We start from the raw sequence: 22,711 nt of genomic DNA on the forward strand, positions 1-22,711 counted from the left end.
ACGTTTACCGTAAGTCCTCGTCTTCCCTCTCGGCGCTCCTTGTCCTCTCCGGGGTGCAGAATGTTTAACGTAAGTCCTCGTCTTCCCTCTCGGCGCTCCTTGTCCTCTCCGCAGTGCAGAACGTTTACCGTAAGTCCTCGTCTTCCCTCTCGGCGCTCCTTGTCCTCTCCGGAGTGCAGAACGTTTACCGTAAGTCCTCGTCTTCCCTCTCGGCACTCCTTGTCCTCTCCGCGGTGCAGAACGTTTACCGTAAGTCCTCGTCTTCCCTCTCGGCGCTCCTTGTCCTCTGCGCAGTGCAGAACGTTTACCGTAAGTCCCCGTCTCCCCTCTCGGCGCTCCTTGTCCTCTCCGCGGTGCAGAACGTTTACCGTAAGTCCCCGTCTTCCCTCTCGGCGCTCCTTGTCCTCTCCGCGGTGCAGAACGTTTACCGTAAGTCCCCGTCTTCCCTCTCGGCGCTCCTTGTCCTCTCCGCGGTGCAGAACGTTTACCGTAAGTCCCCGTCTTCCCTCTCGGCGCTCCTTGTCCTCTCCGGGGTGCAGAACGTTTACCGTAAGTCCCCGTCTTCCCTCTCGGCGCTCCTTGTCCTCTCCAGGGTGCAGAACGTTTACCGTAAGTCCCCGTCTTCCCTCTCGGAGCTCCTTGTCCTCTCCGGGGTGCAGAACGTTTACCGTAAGTCCCCGTCTTCCCTCTTGGTGCTCCTTGTCCTCTCCGGGGTGCAGAACGTTTACCGTAAGTCCTCGTCTTCCCTCTTGGTACTCCTTGTCCTCTCCACGGTGCAGAACGTTTACTGTAAGTCCTCGTCTTCCCTCTCGGCGCTCGTTGTCCTCTCCGGGGTGCAGAACATTCACCGTAAGTCCCCGTCTTCCCTCTTGGTGCTCCTTGTCCTCTCCGGGGTGCAGAACGTTTACCGTAAGTCCTCGTCTTCCCTCTCGGCGCTCCTTGTCCTCTCCGGGGTGCAGACCGTTTACCGTAAGTCCTCGTCTTCCCTCTCGGTGCTCCTTGTCCTCTCCGGGGTGCAGAACGTTTACCGTAAGTCCCCGTCTTCCCTCTTGGTGCTCCTTGTCCTCTCCAGGGTGCAGAACGTTTACCGTAAGTCCTCGTCTTCCCTCTCGGCGCTCCTTGTCCTCTCCGGGGTGCAGAACGTTTACTGTAAGTCGTCGTCTTCCCTCTCGGCGCTCCTTGTCCTCTCCGGGGTGCAGAACGTTTACCGTAAGTCCTTGTCTTCCCTCTCGGCGCTCCTTGTCCTCTCCGGGGTGCAGAACGTTTACCGTAAGTCCCCGTCTTCCCTCTCGGCGCTCCTTGTCCTCTCCGGGGTGCAGAACGTTTACTGTAAGTCGTCGTCTTCCCTCTCGGCGCTCCTTGTCCTCTCCGCAGTGCAGAACGTTTACCGTAAGTCCTCGTCTTCCCTCTCGGCGCTCCTTGTCCTCTCCGCAGTGCAGAACGTTTACCGTAAGTCCCCGTCTTCCCTCTCGGCGCTCCTTGTCCTCTCCGCGGTGCAGAACGTTTACCGTAAGTCCCCGTCTTCCCTCTCGGCGCTCCTTGTCCTCTCCGCGGTGCAGAACGTTTACCGTAAGTCCTCGTCTTCCCTCTCGGTGCTCCTTGTCCTCTCTGCGGTGCAGAACGTTTACCGTAAGTCCCCGTCTTCCCTCTCGGCGCTCCTTGTCCTCGCCGGGGTGCAGAACGTTTACTGTAAGTCGTCGTCTTCCCTCTCGGCGCTCGTTGTCCTCTCCGGGGTGCAGAACGTTCACCGTAAGTCCCCGTCTTCCCTCTTGGTGCTCCTTGTCCTCTCCGGGGTGCAGAACGTTTACCGTAAGTCCTCGTCTTCCCTCTCGGCGCTCCTTGTCCTCTCCGGGGTGCAGACCGTTTACCGTAAGTCCTCGTCTTCCCTCTCGGTGCTCCTTGTCCTCTCCGGGGTGCAGAACGTTTACCGTAAGTCCCCGTCTTCCCTCTTGGTGCTCCTTGTCCTCTCCGGGGTGCAGAACGTTTACCGTAAGTCCTCGTCTTCCCTCTCGGCGCTCCTTGTCCTCTCCGGGGTGCAGAACGTTTACTGTAAGTCGTCGTCTTCCCTCTCTTCGCTCCTTGTCCTCTCCGGGGTGCAGAACGTTTACTGTAAGTCACTGTCTTCCCTCTCGGTGCTCCTTGTCCTCTCCGGGGTGCAGAACGTTTACCGTAAGTCCTCGTCTTCCCTCTCGGCGCTCCTTGTCCTCTCCGGGGTGCAGAACGTTTACTGTAAGTCGTCGTCTTCCCTCTCGGCGCTCCTTGTCCTCTCTCCGGATTGCAGAACGTTTACCGTAAGTCCTCGTCTTCCCTCTCGGCGCTCCTTGTCCTCTCCGGGGTGCAGAATGTTTAACGTAAGTCCTCGTCTTCCCTCTCGGCGCTCCTTGTCCTCTCCGCAGTGCAGAACGTTTACCGTAAGTCCTCTTCTTCCCTCTCGGCGCTCCTTGTCCTCTCCGGAGTGCAGAACGTTTACCGTAAGTCCTCGTCTTCCCTCTCGGCGCTCCTTGTCCTCTCCGCAGTGCAGAACGTTTACCGTAAGTCCCCGTCTTCCCTCTCGGCGCTCCTTGTCCTCTCCGCGGTGCAGAACGTTTACCGTAAGTCCCCGTCTTCCCTCTCGGCGCTCCTTGTCCTCTCCGCGGTGCAGAACGTTTACCGTAAGTCCTCGTCTTCCCTCTCGGTGCTCCTTGTCCTCTCTGCGGTGCAGAACGTTCACCGTAAGTCCCCGTCTTCCCTCTCGGCGCTCCTTGTCCTCTCCGGGGTGCAGAACGTTTACCGTAAGTCCCCGTCTTCCCTCTCGGCGCTCCTTGTCCTCTCCGGGGTGCAGAACGTTTACCGTAAGTCCCCGTCTTCCCTCTCGGCGCTCCTTGTCCTCTCCGGGGTGCAGAACGTTTACCGTAAGTCCCCGTCTTCCCTCTCGGCGCTCCTTGTCCTCTCCGTGGTGCAGAACGTTTACCGTAAGTCCCCGTCTTCCCTCTTGGTGCTCCTTGTCCTCTCTGGGGTGCAGAACGTTTACCGTAAGTCCTCGTCTTCCCTCTTGGTACTCCTTGTCCTCTCCACGGTGCAGAACGTTTACTGTAAGTCCTCGTCTTCCCTCTCGGCGCTCGTTGTCCTCTCCGGGGTGCAGAACGTTTACCGTAAGTCCCCGTCTTCCCTCTTGGTGCTCCTTGTCCTCTCCAGGGTGCAGAACGTTTACCGTAAGTCCTCGTCTTCCCTCTCGGCGCTCCTTGTCCTCGCCGGGGTGCAGAACGTTTACTGTAAGTCGTCGTCTTCCCTCTCGGCGCTCGTTGTCCTCTCCGGGTTGCAGAACGTTCACCGTAAGTCCCCGTCTTCCCTCTTGGTGCTCCTTGTCCTCTCCGGGGTGCAGAACGTTTACCGTAACTCCTCGTCTTCCCTCTCGGCGCTCCTTGTCCTCTCCGGGGTGCAGACCGTTTACCGTAAGTCCTCGTCTTCCCTCTCGGTGCTCCTTGTCCTCTCCGGGGTGCAGAACGTTTACCGTAAGTCCCCGTCTTCCCTCTTGGTGCTCCTTGTCCTCTCCGGGGTGCAGAACGTTTACCGTAAGTCCTCGTCTTCCCTCTCGGCGCTCCTTGTCCTCTCTGGGGTGCAGAACGTTTACTGTAAGTCATCGTCTTCCCTCTCGGCGCTCCTTGTCCTCTCCGGGGTGCAGAACGTTTACTGTAAGTCCCCGTCTTCCCTCTCGGTGCTCCTTGTCCTCTCCGGGGTGCAGAACGTTTACCGTAAGTCCTCGTCTTCCCTCTCGGCGCTTCTTGTCCTCTCCGGGGTGCAGAACATTTACTGTAAGTCGTCGTCTTCCCTCTCGGCGCTCCTTGTCCTCTCCGGGGTGCAGAACGTTTACTGTAAGTCGTCGTCTTCCCTCTCGGCGCTCCTTGTCCTCTCCGCAGTGCAGAACGTTTACCGTAAGTCCTCGTCTTCCCTCTCGGCGCTCCTTGTCCTCTCCGCAGTGCAGAACGTTTACCGTAAGTCCCCGTCTTCCCTCTCGGCGCTCCTTGTCCTCTCCGCGGTGCAGAACGTTTACCGTAAGTCCCCGTCTTCCCTCTCGGCGCTCCTTGTCCTCTCCGCGGTGCAGAACGTTTACCGTAAGTCCTCGTCTTCCCTCTCGGTGCTCCTTGTCCTCTCTGCGGTGCAGAACGTTTACCGTAAGTCCCCGTCTTCCCTCTCGGCGCTCCTTGTCCTCGCCGGGGTGCAGAACGTTTACTGTAAGTCGTCGTCTTCCCTCTCGGCGCTCGTTGTCCTCTCCGGGGTGCAGAACATTCACCGTAAGTCCCCGTCTTCCCTCTTGGTGCTCCTTGTCCTCTCCGGGGTGCAGAACGTTTACCGTAAGTCCTCGTCTTCCCTCTCGGCGCTCCTTGTCCTCTCCGGGGTGCAGACCGTTTACCGTAAGTCCTCGTCTTCCCTCTCGGTGCTCCTTGTCCTCTCCGGGGTGCAGAACGTTTACCGTAAGTCCCCGTCTTCCCTCTTGGTGCTCCTTGTCCTCTCCGGGGTGCAGAACGTTTACCGTAAGTCCTCGTCTTCCCTCTCGGCGCTCCTTGTCCTCTCCGGGGTGCAGAACGTTTACTGTAAGTCGTCGTCTTCCCTCTCTTCGCTCCTTGTCCTCTCCGGGGTGCAGAACGTTTACTGTAAGTCCCCGTCTTCCCTCTCGGTGCTCCTTGTCCTCTCCGGGGTGCAGAACGTTTACCGTAAGTCCTCGTCTTCCCTCTCGGCGCTCCTTGTCCTCTCCGGGGTGCAGAACGTTTACTGTAAGTCGTCGTCTTCCCTCTCGGCGCTCCTTGTCCTCTCTCCGGATTGCAGAACGTTTACCGTAAGTCCTCGTCTTCCCTCTCGGCGCTCCTTGTCCTCTCCGGGGTGCAGAATGTTTAACGTAAGTCCTCGTCTTCCCTCTCGGCGCTCCTTGTCCTCTCCGCAGTGCAGAACGTTTACCGTAAGTCCTCGTCTTCCCTCTCGGCGCTCCTTGTCCTCTCCGGAGTGCAGAACGTTTACCGTAAGTCCTCGTCTTCCCTCTCGGCACTCCTTGTCCTCTCCGCAGTGCAGAACGTTTACCGTAAGTCCTCGTCTTCCCTCTCGGCGCTCCTTGTCCTCTCCGCAGTGCAGAACGTTTACCGTAAGTCCCCGTCTTCCCTCTCGGCGCTCCTTGTCCTCTCCGCGGTGCAGAACGTTTACCGTAAGTCCCCGTCTTCCCTCTCGGCGCTCCTTGTCCTCTCCGCGGTGCAGAACGTTTACCGTAAGTCCTCGTCTTCCCTCTCGGTGCTCCTTGTCCTCTCTGCGGTGCAGAACGTTCACCGTAAGTCCCCGTCTTCCCTCTCGGCGCTCCTTGTCCTCTCCGGGGTGCAGAACGTTTACCGTAAGTCCCCGTCTTCCCTCTCGGCGCTCCTTGTCCTCTCCGGGGTGCAGAACGTTTACCGTAAGTCCCCGTCTTCCCTCTCGGCGCTCCTTGTCCTCTCCAGGGTGCAGAACGTTTACCGTAAGTCCCCGTCTTCCCTCTCGGCGCTCCTTGTCCTCTCCGTGGTGCAGAACGTTTACCGTAAGTCCCCGTCTTCCCTCTTGGTGCTCCTTGTCCTCTCTGGGGTGCAGAACGTTTACCGTAAGTCCTCGTCTTCCCTCTTGGTACTCCTTGTCCTCTCCACGGTGCAGAACGTTTACTGTAAGTCCTCGTCTTCCCTCTCGGCGCTCGTTGTCCTCTCCGGGGTGCAGAACGTTTACCGTAAGTCCCCGTCTTCCCTCTTGGTGCTCCTTGTCCTCTCCAGGGTGCAGAACGTTTACCGTAAGTCCTCGTCTTCCCTCTCGGCGCTCCTTGTCCTCGCCGGGGTGCAGAACGTTTACTGTAAGTCGTCGTCTTCCCTCTCAGCGCTCGTTGTCCTCTCCGGGTTGCAGAACGTTCACCGTAAGTCCCCGTCTTCCCTCTTGGTGCTCCTTGTCCTCTCCGGGGTGCAGAACGTTTACCGTAACTCCTCGTCTTCCCTCTCGGCGCTCCTTGTCCTCTCCGGGGTGCAGACCGTTTACCGTAAGTCCTCGTCTTCCCTCTCGGTGCTCCTTGTCCTCTCCGGGGTGCAGAACGTTTACCGTAAGTCCCCGTCTTCCCTCTTGGTGCTCCTTGTCCTCTCCGGGGTGCAGAACGTTTACCGTAAGTCCTCGTCTTCCCTCTCGGCGCTCCTTGTCCTCTCTGGGGTGCAGAACGTTTACTGTAAGTCGTCGTCTTCCCTCTCGGCGCTCCTTGTCCTCTCCGGGGTGCAGAACGTTTACTGTAAGTCCCCGTCTTCCCTCTCGGTGCTCCTTGTCCTCTCCGGGGTGCAGAACGTTTACCGTAAGTCCTCGTCTTCCCTCTCGGCGCTCCTTGTCCTCTCCGGGGTGCAGAACGTTTACTGTAAGTCGTCGTCTTCCCTCTCGGCGCTCCTTGTCCTCTCCGGGGTGCAGAACGTTTACTGTAAGTCGTCGTCTTCCCTCTCGGCGCTCCTTGTCCTCTCTCCGGATTGCAGAACGTTTACCGTAAGTCCTCGTCTTCCCTCTCGGCGCTCCTTGTCCTCTCCGGGGTGCAGAATGTTTAACGTAAGTCCTCGTCTTCCCTCTCGGCGCTCCTTGTCCTCTCCGCAGTGCAGAACGTTTACCGTAAGTCCTCGTCTTCCCTCTCGGCGCTCCTTGTCCTCTCCGGAGTGCAGAACGTTTACCGTAAGTCCTCGTCTTCCCTCTCGGCACTCCTTGTCCTCTCCGCGGTGCAGAACGTTTACCGTAAGTCCTCGTCTTCCCTCTCGGCGCTCCTTGTCCTCTGCGCAGTGCAGAACGTTTACCGTAAGTCCCCGTCTCCCCTCTCGGCGCTCCTTGTCCTCTCCGCGGTGCAGAACGTTTACCGTAAGTCCCCGTCTTCCCTCTCGGCGCTCCTTGTCCTCTCCGCGGTGCAGAACGTTTACCGTAAGTCCCCGTCTTCCCTCTCGGCGCTCCTTGTCCTCTCCGCGGTGCAGAACGTTTACCGTAAGTCCCCGTCTTCCCTCTCGGCGCTCCTTGTCCTCTCCGGGGTGCAGAACGTTTACCGTAAGTCCCCGTCTTCCCTCTCGGCGCTCCTTGTCCTCTCCAGGGTGCAGAACGTTTACCGTAAGTCCCCGTCTTCCCTCTCGGAGCTCCTTGTCCTCTCCGGGGTGCAGAACGTTTACCGTAAGTCCCCGTCTTCCCTCTTGGTGCTCCTTGTCCTCTCCGGGGTGCAGAACGTTTACCGTAAGTCCTCGTCTTCCCTCTTGGTACTCCTTGTCCTCTCCACGGTGCAGAACGTTTACTGTAAGTCCTCGTCTTCCCTCTCGGCGCTCGTTGTCCTCTCCGGGGTGCAGAACATTCACCGTAAGTCCCCGTCTTCCCTCTTGGTGCTCCTTGTCCTCTCCGGGGTGCAGAACGTTTACCGTAAGTCCTCGTCTTCCCTCTCGGCGCTCCTTGTCCTCTCCGGGGTGCAGACCGTTTACCGTAAGTCCTCGTCTTCCCTCTCGGTGCTCCTTGTCCTCTCCGGGGTGCAGAACGTTTACCGTAAGTCCCCGTCTTCCCTCTTGGTGCTCCTTGTCCTCTCCAGGGTGCAGAACGTTTACCGTAAGTCCTCGTCTTCCCTCTCGGCGCTCCTTGTCCTCTCCGGGGTGCAGAACGTTTACTGTAAGTCGTCGTCTTCCCTCTCGGCGCTCCTTGTCCTCTCCGGGGTGCAGAACGTTTACCGTAAGTCCTTGTCTTCCCTCTCGGCGCTCCTTGTCCTCTCCGGGGTGCAGAACGTTTACCGTAAGTCCCCGTCTTCCCTCTCGGCGCTCCTTGTCCTCTCCGGGGTGCAGAACGTTTACTGTAAGTCGTCGTCTTCCCTCTCGGCGCTCCTTGTCCTCTCCGCAGTGCAGAACGTTTACCGTAAGTCCTCGTCTTCCCTCTCGGCGCTCCTTGTCCTCTCCGCAGTGCAGAACGTTTACCGTAAGTCCCCGTCTTCCCTCTCGGCGCTCCTTGTCCTCTCCGCGGTGCAGAACGTTTACCGTAAGTCCCCGTCTTCCCTCTCGGCGCTCCTTGTCCTCTCCGCGGTGCAGAACGTTTACCGTAAGTCCTCGTCTTCCCTCTCGGTGCTCCTTGTCCTCTCTGCGGTGCAGAACGTTTACCGTAAGTCCCCGTCTTCCCTCTCGGCGCTCCTTGTCCTCGCCGGGGTGCAGAACGTTTACTGTAAGTCGTCGTCTTCCCTCTCGGCGCTCGTTGTCCTCTCCGGGGTGCAGAACGTTCACCGTAAGTCCCCGTCTTCCCTCTTGGTGCTCCTTGTCCTCTCCGGGGTGCAGAACGTTTACCGTAAGTCCTCGTCTTCCCTCTCGGCGCTCCTTGTCCTCTCCGTGGTGCAGACCGTTTACCGTAAGTCCTCGTCTTCCCTCTCGGTGCTCCTTGTCCTCTCCGGGGTGCAGAACGTTTACCGTAAGTCCCCGTCTTCCCTCTTGGTGCTCCTTGTCCTCTCCGGGGTGCAGAACGTTTACCGTAAGTCCTCGTCTTCCCTCTCGGCGCTCCTTGTCCTCTCCGGGGTGCAGAACGTTTACTGTAAGTCGTCGTCTTCCCTCTCTTCGCTCCTTGTCCTCTCCGGGGTGCAGAACGTTTACTGTAAGTCACTGTCTTCCCTCTCGGTGCTCCTTGTCCTCTCCGGGGTGCAGAACGTTTACCGTAAGTCCTCGTCTTCCCTCTCGGCGCTCCTTGTCCTCTCCGGGGTGCAGAACGTTTACTGTAAGTCGTCGTCTTCCCTCTCGGCGCTCCTTGTCCTCTCTCCGGATTGCAGAACGTTTACCGTAAGTCCTCGTCTTCCCTCTCGGCGCTCCTTGTCCTCTCCGGGGTGCAGAATGTTTAACGTAAGTCCTCGTCTTCCCTCTCGGCGCTCCTTGTCCTCTCCGCAGTGCAGAACGTTTACCGTAAGTCCTCTTCTTCCCTCTCGGCGCTCCTTGTCCTCTCCGGAGTGCAGAACGTTTACCGTAAGTCCTCGTCTTCCCTCTCGGCGCTCCTTGTCCTCTCCGCAGTGCAGAACGTTTACCGTAAGTCCCCGTCTTCCCTCTCGGCGCTCCTTGTCCTCTCCGCGGTGCAGAACGTTTACCGTAAGTCCCCGTCTTCCCTCTCGGCGCTCCTTGTCCTCTCCGCGGTGCAGAACGTTTACCGTAAGTCCTCGTCTTCCCTCTCGGTGCTCCTTGTCCTCTCTGCGGTGCAGAACGTTCACCGTAAGTCCCCGTCTTCCCTCTCGGCGCTCCTTGTCCTCTCCGGGGTGCAGAACGTTTACCGTAAGTCCCCGTCTTCCCTCTCGGCGCTCCTTGTCCTCTCCGGGGTGCAGAACGTTTACCGTAAGTCCCCGTCTTCCCTCTCGGCGCTCCTTGTCCTCTCCGGGGTGCAGAACGTTTACCGTAAGTCCCCGTCTTCCCTCTCGGCGCTCCTTGTCCTCTCCGTGGTGCAGAACGTTTACCGTAAGTCCCCGTCTTCCCTCTTGGTGCTCCTTGTCCTCTCTGGGGTGCAGAACGTTTACCGTAAGTCCTCGTCTTCCCTCTTGGTACTCCTTGTCCTCTCCACGGTGCAGAACGTTTACTGTAAGTCCTCGTCTTCCCTCTCGGCGCTCGTTGTCCTCTCCGGGGTGCAGAACGTTTACCGTAAGTCCCCGTCTTCCCTCTTGGTGCTCCTTGTCCTCTCCAGGGTGCAGAACGTTTACCGTAAGTCCTCGTCTTCCCTCTCGGCGCTCCTTGTCCTCGCCGGGGTGCAGAACGTTTACTGTAAGTCGTCGTCTTCCCTCTCAGCGCTCGTTGTCCTCTCCGGGTTGCAGAACGTTCACCGTAAGTCCCCGTCTTCCCTCTTGGTGCTCCTTGTCCTCTCCGGGGTGCAGAACGTTTACCGTAACTCCTCGTCTTCCCTCTCGGCGCTCCTTGTCCTCTCCGGGGTGCAGACCGTTTACCGTAAGTCCTCGTCTTCCCTCTCGGTGCTCCTTGTCCTCTCCGGGGTGCAGAACGTTTACCGTAAGTCCCCGTCTTCCCTCTTGGTGCTCCTTGTCCTCTCCGGGGTGCAGAACGTTTACCGTAAGTCCTCGTCTTCCCTCTCGGCGCTCCTTGTCCTCTCTGGGGTGCAGAACGTTTACTGTAAGTCGTCGTCTTCCCTCTCGGCGCTCCTTGTCCTCTCCGGGGTGCAGAACGTTTACTGTAAGTCCCCGTCTTCCCTCTCGGTGCTCCTTGTCCTCTCCGGGGTGCAGAACGTTTACCGTAAGTCCTCGTCTTCCCTCTCGGCGCTTCTTGTCCTCTCCGGGGTGCAGAACGTTTACTGTAAGTCGTCGTCTTCCCTCTCGGCGCTCCTTGTCCTCTCCGGGGTGCAGAACGTTTACTGTAAGTCGTCGTCTTCCCTCTCGGCGCTCCTTGTCCTCTCTCCGGATTGCAGAACGTTTACCGTAAGTCCTCGTCTTCCCTCTCGGCGCTCCTTGTCCTCTCCGGGGTGCAGAATGTTTAACGTAAGTCCTCGTCTTCCCTCTCGGCGCTCCTTGTCCTCTCCGCAGTGCAGAACGTTTACCGTAAGTCCTCGTCTTCCCTCTCGGCGCTCCTTGTCCTCTCCGGAGTGCAGAACGTTTACCGTAAGTCCTCGTCTTCCCTCTCGGCACTCCTTGTCCTCTCCGCGGTGCAGAACGTTTACCGTAAGTCCTCGTCTTCCCTCTCGGCGCTCCTTGTCCTCTCCGCAGTGCAGAACGTTTACCGTAAGTCCCCGTCTTCCCTCTCGGCGCTCCTTGTCCTCTCCGCGGTGCAGAACGTTTACCGTAAGTCCCCGTCTTCCCTCTCGGCGCTCCTTGTCCTCTCCGCGGTGCAGAACGTTTACCGTAAGTCCCCGTCTTCCCTCTCGGTGCTCCTTGTCCTCTCCGGGGTGCAGAACGTTTACCGTTAGTCCCCGTCTTCCCTCTCGGCGCTCCTTGTCCTCTCCAGGGTGCAGAACGTTTACCGTAAGTCCCCGTCTTCCCTCTCGGAGCTCCTTGTCCTCTCCGGGGTGCAGAACGTTTACCGTAAGTCCCCGTCTTCCCTCTTGGTGCTCCTTGTCCTCTCCGGGGTGCAGAACGTTTACCGTAAGTCCTCGTCTTCCCTCTTGGTGCTCCTTGTCCTCTCCACGGTGCAGAACGTTTACTGTAAGTCCTCGTCTTCCCTCTCGGCGTTCGTTGTCCTCTCCGGGGTGCAGAACGTTCACCGTAAGTCCCCGTCTTCCCTCTTGGTGCTCCTTGTCCTCTCCGGGGTGCAGAACGTTTACCGTAAGTCCTCGTCTTCCATCTCGGCGCTCCTTGTCCTCTCCGGGGTGCAGACCGTTTACCGTAAGTCCTCGTCTTCCCTCTCGGTGCTCCTTGTCCTCTCCGGGGTGCAGAACGTTTACCGTAAGTCCCCGTCTTCCCTCTTGGTGCTCCTTGTCCTCTCCAGGGTGCAGAACGTTTACCGTAAGTCCTCGTCTTCCCTCTCGGCGCTCCTTGTCCTCTCCGGGGTGCAGAACGTTTACTGTAAGTCGTCGTCTTCCCTCTCGGCGCTCCTTGTCCTCTCCGGGGTGCAGAACGTTTACCGTAAGTCCTTGTCTTCCCTCTCGGCGCTCCTTGTCCTCTCCGGGGTGCAGAACGTTTACCGTAAGTCCCCGTCTTCCCTCTCGGCGCTCTTTGTCCTCTCCGCAGTGCAGAACGTTTACCGTAAGTCCTCGTCTTCCCTCTCGGCGCTCCTTGTCCTCTCCGCAGTACAGAACGTTTACCGTAAGTCCCCGTCTTCCCTCTCGGCGCTCCTTGTCCTCTCCGCGGTGCAGAACGTTTACCGTAAGTCCCCGTCTTCCCTCTCGGCGCTCCTTGTCCTCTCCGCGGTGCAGAACGTTTACCGTAAGTCCTCGTCTTCCCTCTCGGTGCTCCTTGTCCTCTCTGCGGTGCAGAACGTTTACCGTAAGTCCCCGTCTTCCCTCTCGGCGCTCCTTGTCCTCGCCGGGGTGCAGAACCTTTACTGTAAGTCGTCGTCTTCCCTCTCGGCGCTCGTTGTCCTCTCCGGGGTGCAGAACGTTCACCGTAAGTCCCCGTCTTCCCTCTTGGTGCTCCTTGTCCTCTCCGGGGTGCAGAACGTTTACCGTAAGTCCTCGTCTTCCCTCTCGGCGCTCCTTGTCCTCTCCGGGGTGCAGACCGTTTACCATAAGTCCTCGTCTTCCCTCTCGGTGCTCCTTGTCCTCTCCGGGGTGCAGAACGTTTACCGTAAGTCCCCGTCTTCCCTCTCGGTGCTCCTTGTCCTCTCCGGGGTGCAGAACGTTTACCGTAAGTCCTCGTCTTCCCTCTCGGCGCTCCTTGTCCTCTCCGGGGTGCAGAACGTTTACTGTAAGTCGTCGTCTTCCCTCTCGGCGCTCCTTGTCCTCTCCGGGGTGCAGAACGTTTACTGTAAGTCCCCGTCTTCCCTCTCGGTGCTCCTTGTCCTCTCCGGGGTGCAGAACGTTTACCGTAAGTCCTCGTCTTCCCTATCGGCGCTCCTTGTCCTCTCCGGGGTGCAGAACGTTTACTGTAAGTCGTCGTCTTCCCTCTCGGCGCTCCTTGTCCTCTCCGGGGTGCAGAACGTTTACTGTAAGTCGTCGTCTTCCCTCTCGGCGCTCCTTGTCCTCTCTCCGGATTGCAGAACGTTTACCGTAAGTCCTCGTCTTCCCTCTCGGCGCTCCTTGTCCTCTCCGGGGTGCAGAATGTTTAACGTAAGTCCTCGTCTTCCCTCTCGGCGCTCCTTGTCCTCTCCGCAGTGCAGAACGTTTACCGTAAGTCCTCGTCTTCCCTCTCGGCGCTCCTTGTCCTCTCCGGAGTGCAGAACGTTTACCGTAAGTCCTCGTCTTCCCTCTCGGCACTCCTTGTCCTCTCCGCAGTGCAGAACGTTTACCGTAAGTCCTCGTCTTCCCTCTCGGCGCTCCTTGTCCTCTCCGCAGTGCAGAACGTTTACCGTAAGTCCCCGTCTTCCCTCTCGGCGCTCCTTGTCCTCTCCGCGGTGCAGAACGTTTACCGTAAGTCCCCGTCTTCCCTCTCGGCGCTCCTTGTCCTCTCCGCGGTGCAGAACGTTTACCGTAAGTCCTCGTCTTCCCTCTCAGTGCTCCTTGTCCTCTCTGCGGTGCAGAACGTTCACCGTAAGTCCCCGTCTTCCCTCTCTGCGCTCCTTGTCCTCTCCGGGGTGCAGAACGTTTACCGTAAGTCCCCGTCTTCCCTCTCGGCGCTCCTTGTCCTCTCCGGGGTGCAGAACGTTTACCGTAAGTCCCCGTCTTCCCTCTCGGCGCTCCTTGTCCTCTCCAGGGTGCAGAACGTTTACCGTAAGTCCCCGTCTTCCCTCTCGGCGCTCCTTGTCCTCTCCGGGGTGCAGAACGTTTACCGTAAGTCCCCGTCTTCCCTCTTGGTGCTCCTTGTCCTCTCTGGGGTGCAGAACGTTTACCGTAAGTCCTCGTCTTCCCTCTTGGTACTCCTTGTCCTCTCCACGGTGCAGAACGTTTACTGTAAGTCCTCGTCTTCCCTCTCGGCGCTCGTTGTCCTCTCCGGGGTGCAGAACGTTCACCGTAAGTCCCCGTCTTCCCTCTTGGTGCTCCTTGTCCTCTCCGGGGTGCAGAACGTTTACCGTAAGTCCTCGTCTTCCCTCTTGGCGCTCCTTGTCCTCTCCGGGGTGCAGACCGTTTACCGTAAGGCCTCGTCTTCCCTCTCGGTGCTCCTTGTCCTCTCCGGGGTGCAGAACGTTTACCGTAAGTCCCCGTCTTCCCTCTTCGTGCTCCTTGTCCTCTCCAGGGTGCAGAACGTTTACCGTAAGTCCTCGTCTTCCCTCTCGGCGCTCCTTGTCCTCTCCGGGGTGCAGAACGTTTACTGTAAGTCGTCGTCTTCCCTCTCGGCGCTCCTTGTCCTCTCCGGGGTGCAGAACGTTTACCGTAAGTCCTTATCTTCCCTCTCGGCGCTCCTTGTCCTCTCTGGGGTGCAGAACGTTTACCGTAAGTCCCCGTCTTCCCTCTCGGCGCTCCTTGTCCTCTCCGGGGTGCAGAACGTTTACTGTAAGTCGTCGTCTTCCCTCTCTGCACTCCTTGTCCTCTCCGCAGTGCAGAACGTTTACCGTAAGTCCTCGTCTTCCCTCTCGGCGCTCCTTGTCCTCCCCGCAGTGCAGAACGTTTACCGTAAGTCCCCGTCTTCCCTCTCGGCGCTCCTTGTCCTCTCCGCGGTGCAGAACGTTTACCGTAAGTCCTCGTCTTCCCTCTCGGTGCTCCTTGTCCTCTCTGCGGTGCAGAACGTTCACCGTAAGTCCCCGTCTTCCCTCTCGGCGCTCCTTGTCCTCTCCGGGGTGCAGAACGTTTACCGTAAGTCCCCGTCTTCCCTCTCGGCGCTCCTTGTCCTCTCCGGGGTGCAGAACGTTTACCGTAAGTCCCCGTCTTCCCTCTCGGCGCTCCTTGTCCTCTCCAGGGTGCAGAACGTTTACCGTAAGTCCCCGTCTTCCCTCTCGGCGCTCCTTGTCCTCTCCGGGGTGCAGAACGTTTACCGTAAGTCCCCGTCTTCCCTCTCGGCGCTCCTTGTCCTCTCCGGGGTGCAGAACGTTTACCGTAAGTCCCCGTCTTCCCTCTCGGCGCTCCTTGTCCTCTCCGTGGTGCAGAACGTTTACCGTAAGTCCCCGTCTTCCCTCTTGGTGCTCCTTGTCCTCTCTGGGGTGCAGAACGTTTACCGTAAGTCCTCGTCTTCCCTCTTGGTACTCCTTGTCCTCTCCACGGTGCAGAACGTTTACTGTAAGTCCTCGTCTTCCCTCTCGGCGCTCGTTGTCCTCTCCGGGGTGCAGAACGTTTACCGTAAGTCCCCGTCTTCCCTCTTGGTGCTCCTTGTCCTCTCCAGGGTGCAGAACGTTTACCGTAAGTCCTCGTCTTCCCTCTCGGCGCTCCTTGTCCTCGCCGGGGTGCAGAACGTTTACTGTAAGTCGTCGTCTTCCCTCTCAGCGCTCGTTGTCCTCTCCGGGTTGCAGAACGTTCACCGTAAGTCCCCATCTTCCCTCTTGGTGCTCCTTGTCCTCTCCGGGGTGCAGAACGTTTACCGTAACTCCTCGTCTTCCCTCTCGGCGCTCCTTGTCCTCTCCGGGGTGCAGACCGTTTACCGTAAGTCCTCGTCTTCCCTCTCGGTGCTCCTTGTCCTCTCCGGGGTGCAGAACGTTTACCGTAAGTCCCCGTCTTCCCTCTTGGTGCTCCTTGTCCTCTCCGGGGTGCAGAACGTTTACCGTAAGTCCTCGTCTTCCCTCTCGGCGCTCCTTGTCCTCTCTGGGGTGCAGAACGTTTACTGTAAGTCGTCGTCTTCCCTCTCGGCGCTCCTTGTCCTCTCCGGGGTGCAGAACGTTTACTGTAAGTCCCCGTCTTCCCTCTCGGTGCTCCTTGTCCTCTCCGGGGTGCAGAACGTTTACCGTAAGTCCTCGTCTTCCCTCTCGGCGCTCCTTGTCCTCTCCGGGGTGCAGAACGTTTACTGTAAGTCGTCGTCTTCCCTCTCGGCGCTCCTTGTCCTCTCCGGGGTGCAGAACGTTTACTGTAAGTCGTCGTCTTCCCTCTCGGCGCTCCTTGTCCTCTCTCCGGATTGCAGAACGTTTACCGTAAGTCCTCGTCTTCCCTCTCGGCGCTCCTTGTCCTCTCCGGGGTGCAGAATGTTTAACGTAAGTCCTCGTCTTCCCTCTCGGCGCTCCTTGTCCTCTCCGCAGTGCAGAACGTTTACCGTAAGTCCTCGTCTTCCCTCTCGGCGCTCCTTGTCCTCTCCGGAGTGCAGAACGTTTACCGTAAGTCCTCGTCTTCCCTCTCGGCACTCCTTGTCCTCTCCGCGGTGCAGAACGTTTACCGTAAGTCCTCGTCTTCCCTCTCGGCGCTCCTTGTCCTCTCCGCAGTGCAGAACGTTTACCGTAAGTCCCCGTCTTCCCTCTCGCGCTCCTTGTCCTCTCCGCGGTGCAGAACGTTTACCGTAAGTCCCCGTCTTCCCTCTCGGCGCTCCTTGTCCTCTCCGCGGTGCAGAACGTTTACCGTAAGTCCCCGTCTTCCCTCTCGGTGCTCCTTGTCCTCTCCGGGGTGCAGAACGTTTACCGTTAGTCCCCGTCTTCCCTCTCGGCGCTCCTTGTCCTCTCCAGGGTGCAGAACGTTTACCGTAAGTCCCCGTCTTCCCTCTCGGAGCTCCTTGTCCTCTCCGGGGTGCAGAACGTTTACCGTAAGTCCCCGTCTTCCCTCTTGGTGCTCCTTGTCCTCTCCGGGGTGCAGAACGTTTACCGTAAGTCCTCGTCTTCCCTCTTGGTACTCCTTGTCCTCTCCACGGTGCAGAACGTTTACTGTAAGTCCTCGTCTTCCCTCTCGGCGTTCCTTGTCCTCTCCGGGGTGCAGAACGTTCACCGTAAGTCCCCGTCTTCCCTCTTGGTGCTCCTTGTCCTCTCCGGGGTGCAGAACGTTTACCGTAAGTCCTCGTCTTCCCTCTCGGCGCTCCTTGTCCTCTCCGGGGTGCAGACTGTTTACCGTAAGTCCTCGTCTTCCCTCTCGGTGCTCCTTGTCCTCTCCGGGGTGCAGAACGTTTACCGTAAGTCCCCGTCTTCCCTCTTGGTGCTCCTTGTCCTCTCCAGGGTGCAGAACGTTTACCGTAAGTCCTCGTCTTCCCTCTCGGCGCTCCTTGTCCTCTCCGGGGTGCAGAACGTTTACTGTAAGTCGTCGTCTTCCCTCTCGGCGCTCCTTGTCCTCTCCGGGGTGCAGAACGTTTACCGTAAGTCCTTGTCTTCCCTCTCGGCGCTCCTTGTCCTCTCCGGGGTGCAGAACGTTTACCGTAAGTCCCCGTCTTCCCTCTCGGCGCTCCTTGTCCTCTCCGGGGTGCAGAACGTTTACTGTAAGTCGTCGTCTTCCCTCTCGGCGCTCCTTGTCCTCTCCGCAGTGCAGAACGTTTACCGTAAGTCCTCGTCTTCCCTCTCGGCGCTCCTTGTCCTCTCCGCAGTACAGAACGTTTACCGTAAGTCCCCGTCTTCCCTCTCGGCGCTCCTTGTCCTCTCCGCGGTGCAGAACGTTTACCGTAAGTCCCCGTCTTCCCTCTCGGCGCTCCTTGTCCTCTCCGCGGTGCAGAACGTTTACCGTAAGTCCTCGTCTTCCCTCTCGGTGCTCCTTGTCCTCTCTGCGGTGCAGAACGTTTACCGTAAGTCCCCGTCTTCCCTCTCGGCGCTCCTTGTCCTCGCCGGGGTGCAGAACGTTTACTGTAAGTCGTCGTCTTCCCTCTCGGCGCTCGTTGTCCTCTCCGGGGTGCAGAACGTTCACCGTAAGTCCCCGTCTTCCCTCTTGGTGCTCCTTGTCCTCTCCGGGGTGCAGAACGTTTACCGTAAGTCCTCGTCTTCCCTCTCGGCGCTCCTTGTCCTCTCCGGGGTGCAGACCGTTTACCATAAGTCCTCGTCTTCCCTCTCGGTGCTCCTTGTCCTCTCCGGGGTGCAGAACGTTTACCGTAAGTCCCCGTCTTCCCTCTTGGTGCTCCTTGTCCTCTCCGGGGTGCAGAACGTTTACCGTAAGTCCTCGTCTTCCCTCTCGGCGCTCCTTGTCCTCTCCGGGGTGCAGAACGTTTACTGTAAGTCGTCGTCTTCCCTCTCGGCGCTCCTTGTCCTCTCCGGGGTGCAGAACGTTTACTGTAAGTCCCCGTCTTCCCTCTCGGTGCTCCTTGTCCTCTCCGGGGTGCAGAACGTTTACCGTAAGTCCTCGTCTTCCCTATCGGCGCTCCTTGTCCTCTCCGGGGTGCAGAACGTTTACTGTAAGTCGTCGTCTTCCCTCTCGGCGCTCCTTGTCCTCTCCGGGGTGCAGAACGTTTACTGTAAGTCGTCGTCTTCCCTCTCGGCGCTCCTTGTCCTCTCTCCGGATTGCAGAACGTTTACCGTAAGTCCTCGTCTTCCCTCTCGGCGCTCCTTGTCCTCTCCGGGGTGCAGAATGTTTAACGTAAGTCCTCGTCTTCCCTCTCGGCGCTCCTTGTCCTCTCCGCAGTGCAGAACGTTTACCGTAAGTCCTCGTCTTCCCTCTCGGCGCTCCTTGTCCTCTCCGGAGTGCAGAACGTTTACCGTAAGTCCTCGTCTTCCCTCTCGGCACTCCTTGTCCTCTCCGCAGTGCAGAACGTTTACCGTAAGTCCTCGTCTTCCCTCTCGGCGCTCCTTGTCCTCTCCGCAGTGCAGAACGTTTACCGTAAGTCCCCGTCTTCCCTCTCGGCGCTCCTTGTCCTCTCCGCGGTGCAGAACGTTTACCGTAAGTCCCCGTCTTCCCTCTCGGCGCTCCTTGTCCTCTCCGCGGTGCAGAACGTTTACCGTAAGTCCTCGTCTTCCCTCTCGGTGCTCCTTGTCCTCTCTGCGGTGCAGAACGTTCACCGTAAGTCCCCGTCTTCCCTCTCTGCACTCCTTGTCCTCTCCGGGGTGCAGAACGTTTACCGTAAGTCCCCGTCTTCCCTCTCGGCGCTCCTTGTCCTCTCCGGGGTGCAGAACGTTTACCGTAAGTCCCCGTCTTCCCTCTCGGCGCTCCTTGTCCTCTCCAGGGTGCAGAACGTTTACCGTAAGTCCCCGTCTTCCCTCTCAGCGCTCCTTGTCCTCTCCGGGGTGCAGAACGTTTACCGTAAGTCCCCGTCTTCCCTCTTGGTGCTCCTTGTCCTCTCTGGGGTGCAGAACGTTTACCGTAAGTCCTCGTCTTCCCTCTTGGTACTCCTTGTCCTCTCCACGGTGCAGAACGTTTACTGTAAGTCCTCGTCTTCCCTCTCGGCGCTCGTTGTCCTCTCCGGGGTGCAGAACGTTCACCGTAAGTCCCCGTCTTCCCTCTTGGTGCTCCTTGTCCTCTCCGGGGTGCAGAACGTTTACCGTAAGTCCTCGTCTTCCCTCTTGGCGCTCCTTGTCCTCTCCGGGGTGCAGACCGTTTACCGTAAGGCCTCGTCTTCCCTCTCGGTGCTCCTTGTCCTCTCCGGGGTGCAGAACGTTTACCGTAAGTCCCCGTCTTCCCTCTTCGTGCTCCTTGTCCTCTCCAGGGTGCAGAACGTTTACCGTAAGTCCTCGTCTTCCCTCTCGGCGCTCCTTGTCCTCTCCGGGGTGCAGAACGTTTACTGTAAGTCGTCGTCTTCCCTCTCGGCGCTCCTTGTCCTCTCCGGGGTGCAGAACGTTTACCGTAAGTCCTTATCTTCCCTCTCGGCGCTCCTTGTCCTCTCTGGGGTGCAGAACGTTTACCGTAAGTCCCCGTCTTCCCTCTCGGCGCTCCTTGTCCTCTCCGGGGTGCAGAACGTTTACTGTAAGTCGTCGTCTTCCCTCTCTGCACTCTTTGTCCTCTCCGCAGTGCAGAACGTTTACCGTAAGTCCTCGTCTTCCCTCTCGGCGCTCCTTGTCCTCCCCACAGTGCAGAACGTTTACCGTAAGTCCCCGTCTTCCCTCTCGGCGCTCCTTGTCCTCTCCGCGGTGCAGAACGTTTACCGTAAGTCCTCGTCTTCCCTCTCGGTGCTCCTTGTCCTCTCTGCGGTGCAGAACGTTCACCGTAAGTCCCCGTCTTCCCTCTCGGCGCTCCTTGTCCTCTCCGGGGTGCAGAACGTTTACCGTAAGTCCCCGTCTTCCCTCTCGGCGCTCCTTGTCCTCTCCGGGGTGCAGAACGTTTACCGTAAGTCCCCGTCTTCCCTCTTGGTGCTCCTTGTCCTCTCCGGGGTGCAGAACGTTTACCGTAAGTCCTCGTCTTCCCTCTTGGTGCTCCTTGTCCTCTCCGGGGTGCAGAACGTTTACCGTAAGTCCTCGTCTTCCCTCTTGGTACTCCTTGTCCTCTCCACGGTGCAGAACGTTTACTGTAAGTCCTCGTCTTCCCTCTCGGCGCTCGTTGTCCTCTCCGGGGTGCAGAACGTTCACCGTAAGTCCCCGTCTTCCTTCTTGGTGCTACTTGTCCTCTCCGGGGTGCAGATCGTTTACCGTAAGTCCTCGTCTTCCCTCTCAGCGCTCCTTGTCCTCTCCGGGGTGCAGACCGTTTACCGTAAGTCCTCGTCTTCCCTCTCGGTGCTCCTTGTCCTCTCCGGGGTGCAGAACGTTTACCGTAAGTCCTCGTCTTCCCTCTTGGTGCTCCTTGTCCTCTCCAGGGTGCAGAACGTTTACCGTAAGTCCTCGTCTTCCCTCTTGGTGCTCCTTTTCCTCTCCAGGGTGCAGAACGTTTACCGTAAGTCCTCGTCTTCCCTCTCGGCGCTCCTTGTCCTCTCCGGGGTGCAGAACGTTTACCGTAAGTCGTCGTCTTCCCTCTCGGCGCTCCTTGTCCTCTCCGGGGTGCAGAACGTTTACCGTAAGTCCCCGTCTTCCCTCTCGGCGCTCCTTGTCCTCTCCGGGGTGCAGAACGTTTACCGTAAGTCCCCGTCTTCCCTCTCGGCGCTCCTTGTCCTGTATGGATCCGTTGATGTTCCTCTGATCTTTAGGGCTCGAGTCTCCAGTCATCTCCATCAATCCTCCCAGCGCCACCATTCGCCCGGGGGAAAATGCCACCTTTAGATGCCACGTTCACACCGGGGCTCAGCCGATCCGCATCACCTGGAAGATGGGCCAGAATCAGCCAGTGCAGGGTAAGGTGCCGGGGGCAGGGTCTGCGGCGTCGGTGTGAGGGGCTCCGCTCATCTCTGCCCTGTGTCTGCAGATAACGTCCACATCAGCGCTAACGGCTCCATCATCACCATCGTGGGGGCCCATCACAAGAACCAGGGCGCGTACCGCTGCATGGCCGCCAACGCCTTCGGGGCAGTGGACAGCGCCGTCACCCTGGTGGTGGAAGGTGAGTGACGACACGAGATCAGCAGTGGTTGCCGCACCGGCCACAATGGCTTCTCATCTTCCTGGTGGCAGACGCCATTATTGTTCTCGCGACCGCGGTGGAAATCATCGGTGTCCGTGCGTCATTGTGTTCCAGGACGCCCCACAGTGTCGGTGATTCCTCCCGGACCCATCAAGGTGAATGTGGGAGAAACTGTGTACCTGGAATGTTCTGGGGTGGGAGACCCTCGTCCTGTGGTCAGCTGGCGTCGCACCGGATCCAGACAGACCATCCGGCAGCAGAACCATGTTCCTCTGGACAGTCACGCGGTGCTACAGGTACTGACCCACGAGCCGCCGCACGCCCTGTACTGGACCTGTGCTGCAGAACCGCCCTATCGCCCGTCGTCCTGTCCGCACACAGTGTATACCGCCCCCCGCGCACAGTGTATACTACCCTCCACACAGTGTATACCGCCCCCCGCACACAGTGTATACTGCCCCCCGCACACGGTGTATACCGCCCCCGCACACGGTGTATACCGCCCCCGCACACAGTGTATACCGCCCCCGCACACAGTGTATAATGCCCCCCGCACACGGTGTATACCGCACCACGCACACAGTGTATACTGCCCCCCGCACACGGTGTATACCGCCCCCGCACACAGTGTATACCGCCCCCGCACACAGTGTATACTGCCCCCCGCACACGGTGTATACCGCACCACGCACACAGTGTATACCGCCCCCCGCACACGGTGTATACCGCCCCCCGCGCACAGTGTATACTACCCTCCACACAGTGTATACCGCCCCCCGCACACCGTGTATACTGCCCCCCGCACACGGTGTATACCGCCCCCGCACACGGTGTATACCGCCCCCGCACACAGTGTATACCGCCCCCGCACACAGTGTATACCGCCCCCCGCACACGGTGTATACCGCACCACGCACACAGTGTATACCGCCCCCCGCACACAGTGTATACCGCCCCCCGCACACAGTGTATACCGCCCCCCGCACACAGTGTATACTACCCCCCACACAGTGTATACCACCCCCCGCACACAGTGTATACCGCCCCCGCATACAGTGTATACTGCCCCCCGCACACGGTGTATACCGCACCACGCACACAGTGTATACCGCCCCCCGCACACAGTGTATACTGCCCCCCGCACGCAGTGTATACCGCCCCCCACACAGTGTATACCGCCCCCGCACGCAGTGTATACTACCCCCCACACAGTGTATACCGCCCCCGCATACAGTGTATACTGCCCCCCGCACACGGTGTATACTACCCCCCACACAGTGTATACCACCCCCCGCACACAGTGTATACCGCCCCCGCATACAGTGTATACTGCCCCCCGCACACGGTGTATACCGCACCACGCACACAGTGTATACCGCCCCCCGCACACAGTGTATACTACCCCCCACACAGTGTATACCGCCCCCGCACACAGTGTATACCGCCCCCGCATACAGTGTATACTGCCCCCCGCACACGGTGTATACCGCACCACGCACACAGTGTATACCGCCCCCCGCACACAGTGTATACTGCCCCCCGCACGCAGTGTATACCGCCCCCCGCACGCAGTGTATACTGCCCCCCGCACACGGTGTATACTGCCCCCCGCACGCAGTGTATACCGCCCCCCGCACGCAGTGTATACCGCCCCCCGCACACAGTGTATACTACCCCCCACACAGTGTATACCGCCCCCCCGCACACGGTGTATACCGCCCCCCGCACGCAGTGTATACAGCCCCCCGCACACGGTGTATACCGCCCCCCGCACACAGTGTATACCGCCCCCTTATACACAGTGTATACCGTCCTGAGCATGCAGTGTATACCGCACCCCGCGCACAGTGTATACCGCCCCCTTATACACAGTGTATACCGTCCTTATCATGCAGTGTATACCGCACCCCGCGCACAGTGTATACCGCCCCCCGCACACAGTGTATACCGCACCCCGCACACAGTG

General features: G+C 59.1%; 1 protein-coding gene across 15 annotated transcripts in view; it reads left to right on the forward strand.

Moving 5' to 3' along the window:
- HSPG2 (heparan sulfate proteoglycan 2) overlaps positions 1–22,711 on the forward strand; it is a 456,402-nt gene that overhangs the window by 344,334 nt on the left and 89,357 nt on the right. For all 15 annotated transcript variants that reach the window (XM_073656045.1, XM_073656041.1, XM_073656043.1 and 12 more), the window contains 3 exons: positions 20,375–20,518; positions 20,590–20,724; positions 20,860–21,041. In XM_073656045.1, coding sequence (XP_073512146.1) covers positions 20,375–20,518; positions 20,590–20,724; positions 20,860–21,041 — 461 coding nt within the window. The remainder of the gene's footprint in view (positions 1–20,374; positions 20,519–20,589; positions 20,725–20,859; positions 21,042–22,711) is intronic.

The sequence above is a fragment of the Phyllobates terribilis genome, unplaced genomic scaffold (genome assembly GCF_046119375.1).
Source record: "Phyllobates terribilis strain yellow unplaced genomic scaffold, ASM4611937v1 Scaffold_12__6_contigs__length_324123572, whole genome shotgun sequence".
Classification (NCBI taxonomy): Eukaryota; Metazoa; Chordata; class Amphibia; order Anura; family Dendrobatidae; genus Phyllobates; species Phyllobates terribilis.